The 17,217-nt window shown below is 40.1% G+C and overlaps 1 protein-coding gene across 2 annotated transcripts in view; it reads right to left on the reverse strand.

Moving 5' to 3' along the window:
* The window catches only part of LOC122621981 (DEAD-box helicase Dbp80), a 120,165-nt gene that overhangs the window by 59,409 nt on the left and 43,539 nt on the right, over positions 1–17,217 (reverse strand). For both annotated transcript variants that reach the window (XR_006326258.1, XM_043800045.1), the window contains exons 5-6: positions 6,565–6,679; positions 6,326–6,503 (exon numbers count right to left, since the gene is read on the reverse strand). Coding sequence is in view for 1 of the 2 variants with exons in the window: in XM_043800045.1 (XP_043655980.1) it covers positions 6,326–6,503; positions 6,565–6,679 (293 nt within the window). In the remaining variant the exon portion in view is untranslated. The remainder of the gene's footprint in view (positions 1–6,325; positions 6,504–6,564; positions 6,680–17,217) is intronic.

Genomic DNA, 17,217 nt, shown 5'->3' on the forward strand with positions numbered 1-17,217 from the left:
GGGCGGCCTGGTCGAATGGGAAATAATGGACCTTGGACCCCGGCAAAGTGGAAAGACCGTAAACTAACGGTACCGCTCTGGACCTTGGACTCCAACCGGCTAAAGGCACAGAGGTCGAACGGTAACGGTGTGGACTTTGGACGAGCACAAAGAGGACGCACCGTGAACTAACGGGGCATGAGTTGGAGCGAGCCGTGCGATATCCAGCCGTGCAAGCTATCCAGATTCCCAAGTTGATAAATGATTGAATTTGTATCAGTTGGTCATTACAAATACTTATGTTAACAGCAAGCGAATTATCAATGTGCCTAAGAAATCCGGCAGAATGTGAAATGAAACACATAAGTCAAACTAAAGCGACATGTAGGAAAGTGTGTCTACCTGTAACTGACAGCCTTCTTGGGAGTCGATTTCTGGCAGGTTTTACATTGGCTCCAACAGTTTTTGGCAACGGCGTCCACACATCCGTACAGAAGGCAGGCGAGATGCACGACAGACAGATGAAAAACTACGCCGATTTGCACAGTCAAACTTCAAATAAAAAAAATTAATTCACAAATAATTCCAAGAACGATTAATCATAATTAATGGATGCATTTTTATATGCTGGGTTGATTGGGATGGGTGAAAAAAATGCGACGTGCTTGAAAGAAGCTACTAGAAAAGTTACAATCGTCAGTTTCTTCTGACCATAGGTCGCCAAAGGTGTTATATTTCAGATGGGCATTTGGTAGTTATTTCAGTAAGAATAGTTGCCCACACTTACAAAGGTTCCAGTTTTTGAGGAATTTTACATATGAACTTTGGAATAACCGTTTGCTTCGCTTCTTTTTATACCCGTTACTCGTAGAGTAAATGGGTATACTAGATTCGTTGAAAAGTGTGTAACAGACAGAAGGGGGCGTTTCCGACCATATAAAGTATATATATTCTTGATCAGGATCAATAGCCGAGTCGATCTGACCATGTCCGTCTGTCCGTCTGTATGAACGTCGAGATCTCAGGAACTGCAAAAGCTAGAAAGTTGAGACTAAGCATACAGACTCCAGAGACATAGACGCAGCGCAAGTTTGTCGATTCATGCCACGCCCACTCTAACGCCCACAAATCGCCCAAAGCTGCCACGCCCACACTTTTGAAAAATGTTTTGATATTTTTTCATTTTTGTATTAGTTTTGTAAATTTCTATCGATTTGTCAAAAAACTTTCCACGCCCACTCTAACGCCTACAAACCGCCAAAAACTGTCAGTGTTGAAGACTCTCCTTCTCCCTTCCACTAGCTGAGTAACGGGTATCAGATAGTCGGGGATCTCGACTATAGCGTTCTCTCTTGTTAAACTTTAAAATGTATTATTGTCTATGCCTCTTTCATTTAATATGTTGAAATATATAAAGATTCCAGGATACACAAAGTTACTGTAAGGAGAAAATTGTGTTTCAGGGACTAGAAATAAATATTTTTTTGAATAGGAGCAGCTTCTTGGTTAATGTAACCGTTGCTAGGGAGGTAAGGCGTGGTAAAATGGGTAAAATTATTGCTTAAAAGTGCACTGTGTGATTATGTTAAGGAAGCTTAGGATGAGAAAAAGGATGTGTTTGGGAATGGGAAAGTGGTCATTACTATTAGGGTCATTGATAACTTCCTATTTAATTTCTGGGATTATATCAGCAAAAGCATTAAGTAGAATGTATTTGATCAAAAAACAATGAGTTGGCTTTGTGCAAGCCCTGGAATGGATGACAGTTTTTAAAAACAATTAGGACGTGTTGGTAATTTAGCTCTGGAAAGGAAGTTTTGGATTTTGGAATTTTTTGTTAGGTGAGATGTATGCAGATATTGTGGTAAAGACGGATTCCAGAATTTATCGAAATTCTAATCGCTTCAAGAAGCGGGCAATCAAATGGTTATGATTGACGAGCCCTAAAAGCAGTTTTGCTGTCACATTTTAATGGTGCTTTAATAGCTGTGAGTTCTTGTTGTGTTTCGAAACATCTCCGTTTCATCTTCTGTGAACGGAGCTTATCTGCTGTGAGATTTGAGGGGTTCTACATTTATCTGTGTTGTTTAGGTCTATGTGATATTTATCTTTGCAGTTGTGCCAAATTTTTTGCTAGTAGTAATATCTAAGAATTCGTTAAGTGCGTTAGTATTGATCGCTTTAAAAACGGCAGAGAGTCAGAATTAGAGATAATAGGATAGAATCTATTATAGTCAGAACATAATACTCTGCAGGGATCATGCAACTCATAGTTAGATCTACAATGATTTAAAATTAGAGGTACGTAATTTCTAGGTTATCTGCTTGGAACAGTGAAGTTTAGCCGACTAACCAAGTCGGGACTATCCACTTCACCACGAATAAGGTTAAAAATAAAGACTATTCCAAGCATCGTTCTACGGTTAGCTAAGGAGGGTAAGTTAATTAACATTAATCTATTCGAATAAGGAGGTAATCTACGGTTTGCATCCCAATTAAGGCGCCGTAAGGCAAAAAGTAAGAAGTTCTTTTGAACCGATTCAATGCGGTCCGAGTAAACTTCATATTGTGGACTCCAAACAGGTGATCCATACTCGAGGATCGGACGGACTAGAGAAATAAATAAGGTTTTGGTCATGTAAGGATCATCAAATTCCTTTGACCACCGTTTTATAAAACCAAGCACACCCCTGGCCTTATTGACAATAGACGAAATATGGTCTGAAAATTTAAGTTTAGGGTCCAGAAGAACACCGAGCTGTACGCGTTTTACACAAGTGACACAAAAATGCGAGATTAGTTGTATACCGTCTCTAAGCTTCTTGGAGATTTTTACAGTGTGCTAAGCCAACAATTGGGTCGAATTTGCTTATAAGGAGGAGGTTTTCATAATATGATTGTAGAGTTAAGCGGGCATCAATTGGAAGCTCCCCCATTTCGCCGTTGTAATTTATATGTGGCATTAATATTGAAAATTTTCCTTTCATTTGGAGCGGCTATTACATTTTCTTTCACCATGAGAAATATGATCTTGACATGCTCAATTCTCCGCGTAATCTTTTGCACGACAGCAAACTGAGTAAATGCATGGTGTTTTTTTCCTTTTTATACTTTGTGTTGAAATTCATTCGTAGCATTTTACGAAAGATGGCGCAAGCCATTCCTGAGATCTCGACGTTCGTACGGACGGACAGATGGACATGCTTATATCGTCTCGGCTATTGATCCTGATCATGAATATATATACTTTATATGGTCGAAAACGCTTCCTTCTGCCTGTTGCATACTTTTCAACGAAGTTGGTATACCCTATTACTCTACGAGTAACCGGTATAATAAGACAAGAAAAATGTAAAAATGGCTAGGTCTTTACATCTATAAAAATTAACTTGAAATATTGTATTGTGCTTTTAATAGTGTACATATTGAATTATTAAGTTTAAATTATCGGTATTGAAGTGGGAAGTGTTAAAATATGCAAAACATAATTACTAAACTACTTTGGTCAACCCTAATTAGTATAAGAGCTTAATGTAATACTTATTAGAGTATATAAAAAGCTGTTTCCTTCTTCCAAAAGCTTTTCCTTCTTCTGTTCTTGGAGTCTAAATGGAAACATAACTCTTTTTATTCTAGGGCGTACTTTGATATATTTAAAACTCAATATTCAGATACTTGTTGAATACCATCGATCTAACTCCTGTTCGTCGTTGCTTCGATTCCGAATCAATTTAAATAATAATTTCCATGCATTCACAAGTTTACGCGTTTTTATTTTACAAAAGAGTATGAAATTGCCATAATGACCGATGTAAAAGCAGTGTAAATTGGGCTTTTCATTTTTTTTTTATAAAATTAAATTTTACCTTTAAATACTTTACGGGCAGGTGTTTTGGTACTATTCCTGCCGACGCATTTGATGTTTAACTTCCTTGAAGCTGCAATTCCTGATTAATTATTAATATAAACGTGCATGCACCAGGGATTAATTCTGATGTACATAAATTTCGCAACCATAAGTTAATCGCATTGTACTGAAACAATTTGTCGTCTACCTACTTATGTACATACCTAATTGTTAGAAAAATAATTTCCCCAAATTCTCAGGTGAATTTGAGAATTGTGAAAAGTTTATATTCCAAAGTGAGAGTGAGAGAAATGTACCGCATATTTACTGACAGGCATTTCCAAATTTTTCTGGCATTTCATTATTTTTCTATGGTTAGCTATGGGTCGCTCACTTCTTCGTTAGAATTAAGTTAGTCGACCGATAATCACCTTTCGAGGCAGCAGATATACAAAACAGCACCAGGCAGGCACAACAACAATACTAACATTAACACACATACGGCGACAGGAGCCGCAGGCGCAGTATTCCCGTGTGCCACGCTCGTTATAGTATTCCTTAGACAGTGGGAGCTCAGCTAACCAATCGCATGTATATCCACATGAATACCCAGAATACCCCTCTTCAAAGCAAAATCAAGATATCCTGGTGAATCTCTTCTGGCCAACGCGTTCACCTCCGAGTTTAAGACGATATTCGTTAGCGCATGTCCTTTACTGTTGCACCTTTCTGATCCCCGTTGCAGACCCCTCTACTATGAATTTGAATACATATGAATCTTGTGGGACAGAAAACCGCTCCAAAATGAATAGGGTCGTGTGCCGTTTCGATAGCCGCTGAAGCTAGTGGCACCATGTCGGTGGCTATTGGTGTAATCGGCAAGTGGACAATGGAATACCTGATCAGAATCACGACTCCGTCCCGTTGCAGTATGACTCGCTGATCATCAGGACATCTATATCTTGTTGCTGCACGAAGCACTCATGTTCGTGCAGCTTCGTGGATACGCCGTTGTTTCAAATGCAGCGGCATCATTATTTTCTGCGTTGGACTCGCAGTGAGCTGATTTAGAATCTGGCCTGTTGCAGTGTCTATTGTTACTGCTGCTTCATAATCATCGTCATCGTTCCATCTACTGCTCTTGGAACTCGCGGAGGAATTTAATGCTTACATTAATACACCGTAGTATGTCATTAATGTTGATGCTGATGACTGTAGGTTACTGGAGTAAATCCCTTGTCGTCCTTTGCTGGCTGCGACTCCTGTCGCCGTATTTTTGCTGTTGTTAGTATTTTTGTTGTGACTACTGCTATTGCTGTTTTGCAACATCTGCATAGGAGACGATGCCTCGAAAGGTGGTTACTCGTATCGGTCTGCCTTCATTGGTGTTCAGTGACATATTTCGCTCTTTGCCCTTAGCTCCCTTTTGGGCTTACAGCGTTTTAGGTACGCCTGGTGCTTAGTGCAGCCCAAACAATTGGCAGGGTGCTGTTCACCACAGGGTCATCAAGGATCTCCTTATTATTGGCCGCTGCAGCAATATTTATGATAAATAAGTTAACAGGTTTATCTTGAGTCCTACACGACTTTTTTTCATTAGTTTTGTAAAGTTATATGGATATACTAAAAAAAATGTTGGCCTACTCCAACGCCAACCACTCCCACACCCACACTTTTAAAAATGTTGTGGTTTTTAATATTTTTTTTGCCAATTTCTATCGATATCTCAAGATAATGTTCTTCTCATTCGTACTCCCACGGGTTAAGTAACGAGTATCTGATCGTCGAGGAATTGCACTATAGCGTTCTCTCTTGTTAATCATAAATTCTACCTATTCTGAAGTTTTACTGCAAAATTTAGATTCGTGTGTAATTTGATAATAAATGCATGGCTACTTGCACTTAGGCAGCTCTGTAACATTCCATCAACACAGCAAAGATAAGAACAAAAACTTATTCATTCATAATGATGATGTAAAGAAGATTATACCCCCTTGATCAAATCAAATATCTCTTAGAGGGTCCTTTTTTCAGCGCAATTTGATATCAAAACTTTTCTAAGAATATAGATCAGGAGAATAAGGGTGAAAAAGTTTAAGTACAAATTTTACAAAATTTATATTAGGAAAATGCAATGCAATGCAAATATTAGGAATTTGCACTGCATTTGGAGGGCAGTCCACGTAGTTACACATCTTACCAGAATAGTGTGCGGAGAGGATATAGTGATACTAAGTTTATGATAACTTTTTAAGGCTAATATACATGAAATTTAATCATTCGGGACAAACTGAAACATTAAATCTAAGTTTATTATGAATCGAGTAAACGAATGGTGCAATCGTTACTTGTTTGTATGATACAAAAAAGAATAAACCAAGACAATTCTTATATAAAAGCCATGTTACTCTTAAACCATTTCTCTTTTTAAGTCTACAAAATTAAAAAAAAAACAAAACAAGAAGGTCGTGTTGGTAAACATTATAACATTATACATACTTGTGTATTCGAATGCATTGATCATGATGACCTTGGGTGGCTATCATTACATCTGCTTCATCCAATACAAAAACGATTATTTTCTTCATATCAAATAAACGAAATTTTATTCCCCAATCCAAAAGTTTTCCAGGGGTGCCAATCAAAATGTGTTCCTCAATTTTTTTACTGCGATCAACTTTAACGTAAAACAAAAAATTAAATTATTTAAATATTTATAATATGGTAAAAGAACATACCCTCTTCACCACGGACCGCAAATCTCAGCTTTATTTCCGGACAAAATTGTCCCATTCGTGCAGCCACTTCTCCAGTTTGAATGGCCAACTCGTACGTAGGAGATAAGCATAAAACCTAAAAATATTTTTATGTTCCGGTGAGCATTTAAATTAATACTATATTTAAACAATATTACAAGACTTCCTTATACATACTCCTTTATATAAAAACCAGGAGTCTTTTCATTTTATATCAGTTACTCGTGGAGTAGAAGGGTATAATAAATTCGTAGAAAAGAGATTATTAAGATTGAAAAACCTATAAGAACTAGATAATTGCAGAATTTTTGCAATAACCCATATTCGTCTGTTCGTATATAAAGGGTTTTATATTGAGGCGCGTTATTTGCGAATTTTTTTTGAAAATCGGCAAAAGCTTGGTGAATTTTGCGTTGGGACTTGGGCCTGCACCCGTACAAGATCTAGCTGACCCAGGATCTTGTACGGGTGCAGGCCCAAGTCCCAACGCAAAATTCACCAAGCTGTCGTCTGCGAAAAACTTAGTTCCTGTGCGCGACACGAATTGACTGCCGCGGGTTTTCGAGGACACTGTCACGCACAGCGGCGATATTCTCGGTAGGCTTATTGTTTACTGACCCGATCGACTCGGCAGGACGATCATCGCGACCGTAAAACGGGCGAAGTGCGCGGAACGTTGCTCGAACTGAAGACCCATTTTCATAAAAGAATTTCATGATTTGCACGTGCCGCTCGACACTGTAACCTGCCATTGTGGTTTGGGAGGATGGAAAGAATATAACACCTTGTATTTGACATTCTAACTCAAACTACATTTGCTTTCAAAGTTCGAGCGAGCCTTTTGGATTATCCTTTACATGTAAAGTTCGCGGAAACTATGAGAAGTAGAAAATTGTTATTAAGCATGCAGAATTTGTGCAATTCTGTTTAAGAAGATTATCACTCACATAAACTGTTCAAAACATACAAGCCGATACTTTTGAAAAATGGATAGATTTTTTTTTGTTATTTTTTGTTTTGTTATTTTATTATTTTGTTATTTGTCTTGACCATTTATATCGATATGCCAAAACCTGTTTGCTATTCGAAGCAAATAAACGCTAACTTTCTGAAGTGTTTTTAATTGTTCTCCTGCGGTCAAGCTACTATTGCTTAATTTCATCTGGAATTTTTGATGACATATAATTAGACTAGCCGCATATCAGCGCTGTAGGTTACGCCGGCAGCGGAGCGGTATATTTATGTTTAACTCAATTGGGGTATAGAAATTATTCTAGTTATTTGTTATCAAACTAAATGCCTTTACACGGGATAAAAACTAGTAACGATATAAACTTTTGTGAAAAAAAATGTTTTTTCTATTTAGAAACATTTTTTTAAATAAGCATAGATTGCATTTGGAAATGCCTTTTCAACTCTATGGATTTGTTTTCCCGCTAAGCTAGCGGATTTTTCCAAAAAAAGGTAGAACTAAAGTTTCTCATATCAAAATAAAGATTATTTTAGAATTTTGATATAACGCTTTGTTGCAGAAAGAAATCGAAAAAATCTTGTTTTAAGAATATCTTTTGAACTAAGCTTATAACGGGTGTTTTTTTTAGAGGTATAGAACTTTAAGTTGGCATTACTGTTCAAGATGGCGACCGATTTAACAGCTGTCAAGTGATTTATTCTCAGTTTGGTTTGGCAATTCGTCATGAATAGACTCACGCCTGAACAACGCTTGCAAATAGTGCAATTTTATTTCGAAAATAATGGTTCTGTGCGGAATACGTATCGCGCACTACGTCCATTTTATCGTCGACAAAATCGTCCATCAGAGCAGTTAATTCGATTAACCATGGACCGTTTTCGCACCGCGTTTACTCTTATTGATAACTCGCATCCCCAGAGACGCCGTACGGTGCGTACAGAAGAAGCTATTGCTGCTGTAGAGCGTAGCATTGAGGAAGACCCGAATGAGTCCATCCGCCATCGAGCACAGGAATTGGATCTGTGTCCATCCACTTTATGGAAGATTTTGCGGAAGGATCTTGGTTTGCGTGCTTACAAAATCCAACTCGTGCAAGAATTGAAACCAAACGATCATCAAGCAAGGCGTAGATTCGTCGAATGGGCCCAAAACGAGATTGCTGTTGTTCCCGATTTTCATAAGCGAATTTTGTTTAGCGATGAAGCGCACTTCTGGTTGAATGGCTACGTCAACAAACAAAACTGCCGCATTTGGAGTGAAGCTAATCCTCAAGTGTATGTCGAAACACCGTTACATCCAGAAAAACTGACTGTTTGGTGCGCTGTATGGGCTGGTGGAATCATTGGTCCGTACTTCTTCAAAAACGATGATGGCCAGAACGTTACAGTCAATGGTGATCGGTATAGAGCCATGATTACTAACTTTTTCATTCCTGAATTGAACGACCATAATGTCCAGGAGCTGTGGTTCCAACAAGACGGCGCAACGTGTCACACAGCTCGTGCCACAATCGATTTATTGAAAGACACGTTTGGTGACCGCCTAATTTCACGTTTTGGACCTGTGAATTGGCCTCCAAGATCTTGTGATTTAACACCGCTAGACTACTTTTTGTGGGGCTATGTAAAGTCATTGGTCTATGCGGATAAGCCACAAACGCTAAACCATTTGGAAGACAACATTCGCCGTGTTATTGCCGATATACGGCCAAATATGTTGGAAAAAGTCATTGCAAATTGGACGTCCAGATTGGACTACATCCGAGCCAGCCGTGGCGGTCATATGCCAGAAATCATATTTAAAATGTAATGCCACAAGATTATCTTTCATGTCAATAAAATTCATGTCAATCGAATAATCCATCGTTGTTTTATTGCAATTTAAAGTTCTATACCTCTAAAAAAAACACCCGTTATTTTGAACATACGTGTATTTTAAACAAAAATTTTTGAATATTTTTTGTTGATAATGTTACCCTCCACATTGCAAAATCCCCAGCTAGGCTGCTAGATCGAAGTCGCATTTTAAAAGTTTTTACCTAGGAAAACACTCTCAGGATTTTCATGGCGCCCGAGCAGGGACTACGGCTTTAACATTTTTCGTGGAAATTCGCGTAGGAAATTTAACATATTTAGTGCATTTTTGTCGTCTCGGCACTTGTTAATTTGTTCCCGTGTGCGAATATAACCTAGCTGGCGTATTTCAGCGCAGAGTCGTCCGAATAAGGAAAGTTAGGAAAAATTGCCAAATAACCAGGTATTCAGTGCACAAAATTAAATTAAAGTGCAGTCCACCACTTGTGTGTGTATGTTGCAAAAAAAGTTGCGCATAAATTACCTTAATAAATGTTTGGCATTTTGTAAATTGGAAAACCAATTAAATAAGTGGATAGTGTAGTGGATAGTGTAACTACCTGCTAACCACGGGGTCGTGGGTTCAAACCCCACCCATGACGAGAGCATGGCCATACAAAAACTTCCTCTCTGAAATGCTTTTCTAACTTGTAGAAAGTATTCTTCCACATAACTGCCTATTACAACAATCTTCGGCAACTTCCACTTGCCACACCATCCCACCCCCTCCTCATTACATGGGAGAAAAAACGGGGGCACCCACATAGTACCAAGCGCACCCTGTGTTTTTCTGCGAACAGCAACAACACCCAGCAGGGCGATCGCGTTACCAGACTGCTCGCTTTTCTACGAATAACAACACAACACCGTAGGCGCCACTCCCCGATGGCGACAGGTGGCAGCCCACCACTGGGATAAGCCGCATCTGGCCAATCACCAGATCGGTCGAAAAACTTACAACGATTACTGAAACTAATACGAGACATTTAAACATAAACGGAACCCCAAATTCGATGACGACCATAGGCATTTCAAAACGGACACGAATTGGACAATGGAACGTTAGAACTCTAAGAGAACCATCTAGGTTAGCACAGTTCGAGGCTGAGATGGAGAAACTCCACATTGCAATAGCTGGAATCAGCGAGATGAGGTGGACTGGCAGTGGGGAAACAACAACATCAGATAGCAATCTAGTCCTACACAGTGGCAACAGTGACGGCAGCAGATATGGAGTGGGAATTTTCGTGTCCAAGCGCATAAAGAAGGCACTGGTTTTCTGGGAACCCATTTCTGATAGAATCATGACCGCCAGGTTCAGATGTAGAGCTAGATATATAAACATCACTCAATGCTATGCCCCGACGGAAGACGCAAACGACGACACCAAGGACGACTTCTATACTGCCCTTACAGCAACCCTCAACAAGTTACGGCAAGGTGACATTAACATCCTCATGGGTGACTTCAATGCAAAAATTGGCCCCAACAACACCGGACTAAGATCTGTCATGGGCCAGCATGGAACTGGGACTCGCAACGATAACGGAGAGAGATTAGTGGAACTCTGCCAGCTATCCCAACTGGTCATCGGTGGCACATTATTCCCACACAAAGATGTCCACAAATACTCCTGGACATCTCCAAGTGGTAATACGCGCAACCAGATCGACCACATATGCATTAGCAGGAAATGGAGACACTCGCTACTGGACGTACGGAACAAAAGGGGAGCAGCCATAGACAGTGATCATGAGTTGGTCATTGGAGAACTTTCAATAAAGCTCAACCGCAACCACTCAAGAAACTCTGGCAACAGTCAACACCGGCGTGCGCCCCCCCTGAACCTGCACCTCCTTAGCGACTCTACTCTGAAGACGAGAATGACGTCCACGCTGCGAGAACAGCTGATCCCCCTAGAAGACCACCCATGGGAGTACACCTGCAGGCAACTAAGGACCACGGCGGAGGAAATACTTGGCCTGCAACAACGCGGAAGAACGGACTGGATATCTGAAGGGACCTGGGACCTAATCAGAAGGAGGAACCACCTGAAGCCTCTGGCGGACCAGCTCACGCAGTACCGTGAGGAGTATCGCGGACTATGCAGAGCGGTGAAAAAGTCGGCCAGAAAGGACAAAAAAACACAGCTGGATAGACTTGCGGCAGACGCAGAACGAGCAGCCGGCGAGAACAACATGCGCTCGCTATACCAGCAGATCTCACGGATCACAGGAACCTATCACAGACAGAACAAACCAGTCAGAGATCTAGAAGGTAACCTCTTATCCAATGATGACGCACAAATCCGAAGATGGCGCCAACACTTCATGGGAATTAGCCACACCACATCACCAAACGTGGCCATAGACTACAGGAGTGTTGTGCCGCCAAGTGGGAGTAGCAGGATACCCTCTGCACCCCCGAATGTAAGAGAAATCGTGAATGCAATAAAGAAGCTGAAGCACAACAGGGCAGCTGGCGAAGACAACATTCCAGCCGAATTGCTTCAAGTTGACACCCAACTAATGGCTGAAACATTGCATCCACACTTCTCACGCATATGGGAAGGCGAGACGGTGCCAGACTCCTGGAAAAACGGAATCATTGTGAAGCTACCCAAAAAAGGCGACCTTAGTGACTGCAACAACTGGAGAGGGATAACACTGCTCAACACCAGCTACAAGATCTTAGCTACACTTCTGAACGAACGCCTCCAGGAAAAAATTGAGCCAACAATTCGAGACGAACAGGCAGGCTTCAGACCACACAGGAGTTGCGTAGACCAGGCAAATACACTACGCATAATAACCGAGCAAGCTGTGGAATGGAGAGCACCGCTTTACCTCCTGTTTATCGACTTCAAGAAGGCATTCGACTCAGTTGAAAGAGCAGCAATATGGCGAGCACTTGCAAGAAAAGGAGTACCTGCAAACCTCATCGCCATCATCAAATCGATGTATGACGATGCCAACCTGGCGGTACTGCACAATGGAAAAACTAGTGCACCTTTCCAGACGAACACCGGAATTCGGCAAGGATGCCCGCTGTCACCACTCCTCTTCAACATCGTAGTCGACGAGTTAATGAGCGAAGTATGCTCTTCCAAGCGCGGAATTCCGTGGAACCTCACCAGACACCTTGAGGACTTGGACTACGCATACGACATATGTCTCATATCGCACAGACTCGGCGACATACAGAGGAAAAGTGACGACCTCGTCAGGATAGCCAGCAGCGTAGGGCTCGAGATAAACATAGCGAAAACAAAAGCTATGCGCTTCAACCACTCCAACCAAGGAAACATCAACATAAATGGGAACCCAATCGAGTTCATTACGAGTTTCCCATACCTTGGCACCATCATATCCAACAGTGATGGAGTGGATGATGATGTCTCCAGTCGTCTTGGCAAAGCCCGCTCAGCATTTGGGAGACTATACCGCATATGGAGAGACCGAAAAATCAGCCGACGAACAAAGCTCAGGATCTACAATGCGTGTGTGAAATCCATACTGCTATACGGAAGTGAGACATGGCTCGCCACGAAGAAAATGACGCAGAAGCTACAGGCTTTCAGCAACAAATGCCTGAGAGTCATATGTGGGGTATTCTGGCCAAACAGAATAACCAACACAGAACTGTGGCGCGTTACAGACGAGTCCCCGATTCATATACAAATAAGGAAGAAAAAATGGATGTGGATTGGGCACGCTCTCAGAAGAAACCCGAGTAGCATTGTGAGGATGGCACTAGATTGGAACCCCCAAGGAAGCAGGCGAGTAGGAAGGCCAAGAGCAACCTGGAGAAGAACCGCTCACCAAGAACTAGCCCAAATAAACACTACATGGGAAAGTGCAAAACAGACAGCTCAAAATAGAGTTAGATGGAAAGCTTTCGTAGAAGCCCTAAGTTCCCAAGTGGAATAGAAGGAATTAATAATAATACCAATCAAACAAATAAAAGTAAACTGCTGTTGGCAAAATCATTGTTTGTGGAAATTTCGGTGGAAGTCTGGAAAATTTAACAAGTAGCCGATATAACGGTGCAATTGACTTATCGCCGCTATATATGAACGGTGATGTGCCGTTAATTTTGATTCCGCTTTGTGCAGTGCAAAGTGGAATTGTTTTCAACGACACATATATGTAAGCACAATGTTCCAGTAGCACTCAAAGTGCATGAATTTGGAGGTGCTAAGTGGGCATCTTTAACCCTTATAGGATCCACAAAGAAAATTTGTTAAATTTTGCTTTTGTATAAAACTCAACAATTGGTGGAAATGGTTAATTATTATATTAATTTAAAATAAAATTGGAATTTTAATACTTTTATGCTAAATAAATATTTTACGGATTTTTTCATACTGTCGCCAATTATTGTGTCAGACATTTAATGTTGTAATTTGTTTCACTAAATTAAATTCCAATCATTTTTAAAATGAGTGACCCAATGGAAACAAATGTTAAGAAAGGGAAGACAAACACAAAAGGCGTATGAAAACGGCATTCGAAGAAAAAACTATTTCCTTTTGTTGGCGGAACTCACATTTGTTGTTTATTGTTTGAAGTAGAAAAAATTTGAAGTCTAGTGTAAGTTAGTTTAGGGCGAAGGCGGGAGCATAATAAAGTTCTCTCTCGCTCTTTGCGAATTCGCCCCGTCTTCGCCAACCTCTGTTAAGCTAGGCCTAAGAATACATATGTTAAATAGAGAAGAAGTCGTAAAATTGAATTCAACACGAGCAAACGCATTTTTCGTTGTCGCTCCGAAATTAACTAATTTCTTGCCACCAAGTTCTATAAATATTTTAATAAACTAATTAAATTCTTCACCTTTGATAAATTTCAAATAGAATACCGAATGCAGCTTCTTAAAGATTATTCTGAAAAATGAATGGATATTCAGGCAGACATCGATGTTCTAAACCCAACTAATAATTTAAGAGCGTCTGTTGAGGATATGTTTATATCGGTCCGTAATAACAGAAAACGAATCTCACAAAGTAAGTCAGGCCAGCGGTGGTCATCGACAATCCTACATAGGTTTAGTGGAAAGCATGCTGAATTTAAGAACTTTATGAGTCTATTCGAGAGTTAATTCACAACGATTCACCTTTAACCATCATTGAAAAATTCCACCATTTGATATTATGTCTAAGTGATAATGCGTTAGGAATTGTGAAAGCGTTTCGAATTTCAGACATAAATTATGAAAAGGCTCTGGCCAGTTTGAAGAACGTTTTTGATAATAAATGTTTGATTTTTTTCGACACAATTTCACAATTATTTGACATCACCCCTGCATCAGGTTTGAGGTCTCTTATTGATGAAATATTGGCTATTTGTGCATCACTACAGTCACTAGGAACTGAAGAAGAGATAAATAATGCAATTTTTATTCACATCGCAATGTCAAAAGTAGATCATACTTAGAAATCTCGATTTGATGAGCAGCTAGATTACAATAAGTTACCGACGTAACGATTGTGCGTTTTAGTTAAATCGACGATATCAGCACCTAACTGCTGAGGAATCGACTAAGAGTAATAAGAAGCCTACCCATGTCTGCTCTCAAGCAGCAGTTTTGGCAGAGTTGGTCCACGGATTCGTCGGGAGGCGTCATTAAACGGTCCATCCACAAACTTCCGTTGCTGCCAATTAGCAGTGACCAAATGGTTAAAACGCCGTAGGTCTTCAAATTTGTTGAAATTTGTTGCGCAGGAGAGTCTTCAACACTGACAGTTTCTGGTGGTTTGTGGGCGTTAGAGTGGGCGTGGCAAAATCTTTGGCAAATCTATAGAAATTTAAAAGACTTATGCAAAAATGAAAAAATATCAAAACATTTTTCAAAAGTGTGGGCGTGGCAGTTGTGGGCGGTTTGTGGGAGTTATAGTGCGCGTGGCAATGGGCGTGAATCAACAAACTTGCGCTGCGTCTATGTGTCTGGAGTCTGTATGCCTAACGTCAACTTTCTAGCTTTTGTAATTCCTGAGATCCCGAAGTTCATGGCCAAATCGACTCAGCTATTGATCCTGATCAATCTTTCTTGTTACATACTTTTCAACGAATCTAGTACTCTACGAGTAACGGGTATAAATATCATCGATACGGTATTTTTTAATATTACGACATCCCTAGAAAATATGCAAGAACATAAAGTTCGCATTGTATTAAAAACGCCTGGCTTTCTGTTAAGATGGATTTTATGGTTTCCCAATTAAATAAGCGTTTATGCCACAAAGAGTAAAAAGTATAAAAGTTGTTACATATAATATATACATAGAATACATAGATACATAGATTTTACGGTTTTTGAATTAATTTATTGTCGTTAGTACAACAGCAAGAAGAAACGGATCCGACCCTACAAAGTACATACATATGTATATTTTTGAACAAGATGACTAGCGGTGTCAATCTGGTAATTACCGTCCGTATTGTTAACCATTCATTGTTTTAAAAACCGCCTAAATTTTTCAGCTCATTCTTTCGACATATCTTTTAATATATATTTTGTATTATACCCGTCACTCGTAGAGTAAAAGCGTAAACTAGATTCGTTGAAAAGTATGTAACAGGCAGAAGGAATCGTTTCCGACCATATAAAGTATATATATTCTTGAATAGGATAGCCGAGTCAATCTGGCCATGTCCGTCTGTCCGTCCGTTTGTCCGTCCGTATGAACGTCGAGATCTCAGGAAGTACAAAAGCTAGAAAGTTGAGATTCAGCATGCAGACTCCAGAGACATAGAAGCAGCGCAAGTTTATCGATTCATGTTGCCACGCCCACTCTAACGCCCACAAACCGCCTAAAACTGCCACGCCCACACTTTTGAAAAATGTTTGGATATATTTTTATTTTTGTGTTAGTCTCCTTAATTCCTATCGGTTTGCCAAAAAAACTTCTTGCCACGCCCACTCTAACGCCCACAAACCGCCCAAAGCTGCCACGTCCACACTTTTAAAAAATGTTTTGATATTTTTTCATTTTTGCATTAGTCTTGTAAAATTCTATCACTTTGCCAAAAAACTTTTTGCCACGCCCACAAACCGCAAAAACTGTCAGTGTTAAAGACTCTCCTGCGCACTTTCACCATCTGAGTAACGGGTATCAGATAGTCGGGGAACTCGACTATAGCGTTCTCTCTTGTTTTATTATTGGATTTGCCAATTTCTATTGAAATGCTGAAAACCTTTTGGGCACGCTCATTTTGTCCATTTCTATTGATATGCAAACATTTTGTAATTTTTTTCGAGCAACCAACTACAAGTTCGCAAGTCGAGCAAATTGTCTATCGCGTTTTCTCTGGTTGAATATAATTTCTGTTCTCACTTGTTCTCTCCTGTTGATCACTTGCCGGAGGTTGCAGGGCATTCCCCTTAGGCAGCCTACCACCAGCGGCTTTCTTGCACTATGGAGATTCCTCTAATAGCTTAAAGCTATTAAATTGTGAATCTAGCGCGGAAAGAAGATTATCAGCTCGACGAAAACTATCTCTAGCCACGCCAAAACTGCTGATAAGTCCTTTCAAGCCACCTTTAGTTTGGCGCATAAACAATTTCATTACATTCGCAACTCCTAAGCACAACAGTATTTTAGATAACCAGCTCTTAGTGTGCACCATTCTATCACATAGCCAACAGGTCATTTTTGACTGCTCAGGCTTTATTACCTGAAGGCATTTTTTTTTGGAAGCAGACAACATTTGTTTTTATATTTAATTTAACAAAATCAAAACTTGTAAGCCAGCTGTAAAATGTACCGCAAGAGCGCAGTCTGCACGCATAGTACTTTGGATTTTGTGTGGG

This window comes from Drosophila teissieri, chromosome 3R, assembly GCF_016746235.2.
Source record: "Drosophila teissieri strain GT53w chromosome 3R, Prin_Dtei_1.1, whole genome shotgun sequence".
NCBI classification, from domain to species: Eukaryota; Metazoa; Arthropoda; class Insecta; order Diptera; family Drosophilidae; genus Drosophila; species Drosophila teissieri.